This window comes from Lottia gigantea (assembly GCF_000327385.1).
Source record: "Lottia gigantea unplaced genomic scaffold LOTGIsca_6, whole genome shotgun sequence".
NCBI classification, from domain to species: domain Eukaryota; kingdom Metazoa; phylum Mollusca; class Gastropoda; family Lottiidae; genus Lottia; species Lottia gigantea.
Window position 1 is genome coordinate 3,747,177 of NW_008710049.1, and position 5,549 is coordinate 3,752,725.

The 5,549-nt window shown below is 35.3% G+C and overlaps 1 protein-coding gene across 1 annotated transcript; it reads left to right on the forward strand.

Moving 5' to 3' along the window:
• Nucleotides 1-1,828: 1,828 nt before the first annotated feature.
• LOTGIDRAFT_154774 (hypothetical protein) lies at nucleotides 1,829-4,767 on the forward strand (the record flags this gene model as incomplete). Its single annotated transcript, XM_009063973.1, has 2 exons — nucleotides 1,829-2,779; nucleotides 3,901-4,767. The coding sequence occupies 2 exons, from the start codon at nucleotides 1,829-1,831 to the stop codon at nucleotides 4,765-4,767; spliced, it is 1,818 nt and encodes a 605-aa protein (XP_009062221.1).
• Nucleotides 4,768-5,549: the final 782 nt, after the last annotated feature.

Here is a 5,549-nt window from a genome sequence, read left to right on the forward strand (position 1 = left end):
CAAAAGATTGTAGTTCGTGCTATTTCTAATATTCCTCTTTCCCCTTCCTTCGGGTTGTTTTCCATTTACTAATTTTTGGTCTAGATAGGTCAACGAGACTTTTGGAAAAAACATTTTCCATTTTTCTCGCCACTCTTCCCTGATCCCTGAACCCATATGCTTTCATCATATGTACACCCTGCTTGCTGCAGAAAACACCTGGGCAAGTTACGAGTCACCAGAATGATCAGTTTATATACAGTGCAAAGGAAACAATCCACAATGAACATTGCATATGATTCTAGAAACCTCACATAACAATTATAACAACTGGAAGTTATCATTCCAATGAAATATAAAACATTTGCCGATATGAAATAAAAAATTCTGTACATTTTAGAACAAACATATCATATCTTTCTCATTTCAATCTGCAGAATATAAAGGCGTTTTAAATTTAGGCCAGTCAAACATAATTTTCTGTTTTCGGAAATTCACTAGTCTGCCTTCCGAATTTTATATTTATTTCCATCAAGAGTTTCTTAAACAACAAAAAATATAACATTCGCACCTTAAACCCATGTAATATGATAGCTTGCCAGGCAAGGTTATATGCGCCCACTGACAGCTTTGATTTTAAAAAAAAATAGATTTGGTAGTACAGTAACAGAATGAAATATTCAGTCATACACTTTTGAAGTCTTTTGGGTGATACTGAATAATAATACCATGTTTTGTCAAAACCCGGCACATATCGAGCCTAGAAGAGTTTACGAGCTAAAAATTTAATGCGTTTTCATGTGTGAGGTCAATAACTCATATCAAAATTCTCAAGAATATTTTGCCTTCTAGAGTGTTTACGAATTGAAAGGAACAAGGGCATTAACCGTTGCTAAATATTATTCGATTTTTCTTATCTTCAATACGGTTCATCCTCGGGTGATAACAAACACTCACACCAACTTTCATCAAAATCCATCAAGAATTGTGCCTCTTAGAGTGTTTACGAGTGCAAAGTTGAACGCGTTTTCAAGAGCAATGGTCAACAACTCGTAATAAATAATGATGTTTTTTCATTATTTTAATTTTCAATAGGGTTCATCCTAGGGTAACACTTACACCAATTCTCATCAAAATCCGTTACGAATTATGCCTTGTGGAGTTATTACTAGCTAAAATTGAACGCGCTTTCAAACACAAGGGCAATAACTCAGACTTGGTATTTTCTGATTTTCAATAGGGTTCATCTTAGGGCGATTACAACACTCACATAAAGTTTCGTCAAAATCAATCAAGAATTGTACCTTCTACAGTGTTTACGAGCAATTCAAGAACAAAAGCAACAACTCATACTAAATATTTTTCGATTTGCCCGGTTCATCCTTTGGTGACTACAAACGCTTAAGTTTCGTCAAAATGCGTCAAGAATTGTGCCTTCTAGAGTGTTTACGAGCAATTGTGGACGGACGACGGACGGAATTGGATGACACCGATATACGACCCCCATTTCAAGTGAGCATATAAACAATTCTTTTTTTGTTTTATATATTCTATGCCAAAAAATACTTATTTTTTCCAAATTACCGGACAACACAAAATATATTTTGAATGGCTTTATTTCTTATCTATGATGAAGACTTAAAACAGAAGGATTGGTATTAAAATGTTTTCAAAACAACACATTTATTGCGATATTTGAACCATTCAGATATTATGAAATACGCATTTTATCTTGAATTTCTATTGAAGACTCTTCAAAACATTATTGAAAGTTTTTAATTATTCATTCTGTATAGCTGTATAAAAGTTCTTTCGTAATTTGGGCGATGCTCAAACATTTTGGCTCATCATGGGAGATTTACATTATATGGTCTGTGTAGTAGTCGTATTTCATTGTATTTACGGAACGCAGTCGGTTGACACGTATAGTAATCAAACGTACAATGCGGCTTATCTTACATTTTGTGGACAGTCCTGCATTTCCAAAACTGTCATAAGAAACGATTGGTGCAGTAAATGTTACTGTGATGGTGACTGCCACTTGTATAAAAACTGTTGTCCAGATAAGAAAGCCACTGATGTGGAACCGAAGTACATGGCTTATGAATATACTTGTACGACGATCTCCTTCCCCGAGCTGAGTAAGAGGACCAACTTAAACACCGATCTGTGTTCTAAGTATTATAAAACCTGCGATAATCTGGAATTTGAAGTCCATCCAGAAGCCTTTTTTCTGATTAAGTCGTGTCCTAATTCCTTCACTGGTAGCCAGGAGGTAGTGACACGTTGTGAAAATATTATCGACATGGAAGACCAAAGTACAATTCATCCTATTACAAATTGGCTTACACAACTCTCCTATAGGAATATCTACTGTGCCAGTTGTAATGGAGTTCAGGAAACGGAAAGATGGGAAATGTGGTTAATTTGTAGAGATGTACTACCAGACCGATTTGGAAACAATGTAAATGACCTCTATCATAATTTCAGAACCACTGAAGGATGCAGCATTCATTTTGAACCAACAAATTGGCAAAGGCAACGAACGTGTCATTCAGGCAAGAAACTCATTAATTCATGTAATGTAACTGGACTGTGGTCAGGAGACGAACCTGACCTGCCTTCAAAATGTAACCAAACCTATCAATACGAAAACCCAGTCTTTGGTTATCAAAACATGTTTTGTTATTTGTGTAACATACCAGATAGTCCAGACACATTAGAAGATATTGTTGGAGTGGTTGATGATAATTTGTCTCACCTCCAGCCTGCTGATTATTCAGTAGTAGATATCGATAAGGTAATATCATTTTACAAAATTATCATCCTTGTTAAACATCCCTCTTGACTTGACAGGGCTCAAATTTAACCACTTCTTGAATCAAAGGCCGCATTAAACTGTTTGAAAATATATTATATATAATACCTATATTCATTCAAAACCCGGACACCAATCACGTACATAACCAGTTATAAAATTTCGGCTAAGTTAAATATATGTATTGAATTACGTTCAAATAAGTCAATTCATTTTTCAGGATTACGAGAGTTAAAGTTCAAAATTGTCACAAACTTTTTAAAAACCCCATATCACCAAGAATTATTCGAGAGTTAAAATGTCGAATACTGCTCCTGTACACATATGGGTTTTATTAACCTATATACGAAGTTTTGATTAAATCTTTCTTGTCAGTATGTCAGACTGCGGCCATGCGGGATAAATAATCGTTAAGTCAAGGGCAGTATTTTATTATTTTTTTTATAGCTGTTAAATCGGAAATATTCGTTTTAAACAGTAGTCTTTAAACTGGTCACCAAGCAATCTTAACGGGTCATTGTCAATGGAAATTTCGTGTAAATGAAACTAATAAAAAATCTCGCCAATATATGTAGAATACTAAGTTTCCTCAGAATCCATTAGAAACTGAAGTTTCTTTAAAGGGAAAGATGCGCCATTTTTTTTTTGACGATTTATACTTAACTCTCAGAAACAAAATTTTTTAGCTTAGCCAATCAGTAATAGCGTTCACTGTCGAAATTTGAACCTTAAATCCATGTGTGGCCATAATTAACCGCGTTTGAAAGTTAAACATTACAGTGGTCATTGCTTGAGACACCACTACCATATGTAGAAAAGACGTCTACAGAAATAGGAAAAGAAATTTGCGATTTTCGTACATTTCTTTTACTACTGAAGACTATTTACTTCTATTCAAGACTCAAATCAACCCCGAAAAGGCGAATCTGTACCTTTAACGTTCACAATCATGCGAATTTTGATTAATTAGTCAAGGGAAATAATCAAAAAAGTCGAGACATGGCTGTAAATTCATTTGCGCACAAATTGGCCTCTGGACTCATTAGAAGCTATGAATTGATATTTTCACATATCTATAAAAATTTCTGTTTGTTCACTTTTAGAAAGTGTGTCGACCAATATCATGTCCCGATGGAAGACGGTTAGTTAATGGTATTTGCAGATCATTGTTTCACAGATTCAATGGGTACAAATACAAAATCTGTTTGAAATATGAGATTATGGTTTCAAATGCAACGTTTCCAGACTCTAGAAGACTAGTGTTCAAATTCATTTCAAAAATTCAGCATTTAGTATTTTGGCATGGCATATATACTGTGCAGAATTCGTTAGCCTTGCTCGGTATGACACCATGCTTAAATGGATATCTAAATGCAACAGTGGTAATAGGACTGCATCTGACCTCAAGAAGATCACAGGGATCTGAAGATGAAAATATTCGTTTAATTCAGGACAACATAGTAACGATAGTTGGCTCCGAAAAAACTGCTCCATTTAACATTTTATCGGTTGAGCAGTTAGCAGATTGTGTTGTAAGGGATCGAATTCCAAAGAATTCAGGGGGACTCTGTCTGAAATACAAGTCTAGTATTCGACCGCGCCCTCTAAGACATGTACTCGCAATTGGCTATATCTATCTAGCGAAAGAGGTGATGTTTTCTAAACTACTCACATGTCCACAAATGGTTCTAGAGCAAAATGAGACTGTTCACGATTTGCACAACGGCGTCATCACGATTCTGGCAAACCAAAAAAATCTCACGTCTATTGATTTTCGGTTGGTGAATGGAACATATTTAATTTGTGTCGAAGATTACTTACAAAATGCAGAAATAGTCGAAACCGAAACATGTACACATAGTTTTGATTATCGACCTGTTATTGCAGAAAGTACATCTAGAGTTTCGGGCCTTAACGGAAGTTTCTACGTATGTCTATTGTTATTTACAGTGGCAAATATCAAGGTCTAGACAACATTTGTCCGATTAAAGATTAGGACAATCATCTGCGTGTTGGATCCTTTTAACTGTTGTTACAATTATATTTGTTTTATTGGGGTATATTGTCTCTTGTCAGAACTCATATGTTATAATTTTTGTTAATACCAAACTATTGCTTCAATTTTACCTTCATCCATTAACTACTGTTACTATTGTGTTTTTTACCTCGAACTATTGCCATTACTACATGTAACCTACCTTAGTTATCCCAAGTGTATTCAACCTCTAATAAGTTGGCCCTCGTTCCATATCACCGTTACTTCCGATCATAAACGATCTTTCCATAGTTTACCCAGTTGAAGTTTTTGGCAGCAACTATTGTCTCTGAGAGATGATTCCAGATTTCATCCACGCAATTGGTAAACTATAACTTCCTGACATCCAGTCTACCCTATTTTTAACTAGTTTCACTGAATGCTCTCTTGTTATTTGCCAATTACTAAATAAAAAAAATACCACTTGATGCTCTGTTATCTATTGTTGGGAGGGACAACGGTGTTTAGTTTCCAGTAGTGAAATTGGTCGGTTGCCAGAAGTTTTTTCACATAGAATCCATGAATGTAACTTTCCCCTCATTTTTCCAACTTTGGGCACGTCAAAGTGTGGTCAAATTTATCTATGTTTCTGGAAACGACCGACTTTGAAATAGATCAATCGGTAGCGAGATGGATTCAAAGAGATTAGGTGCAATGGGTTCGATACCACCGTGTTGGAGACTCAACAAATATCGGCAGGCTGTAACATTAACTCAA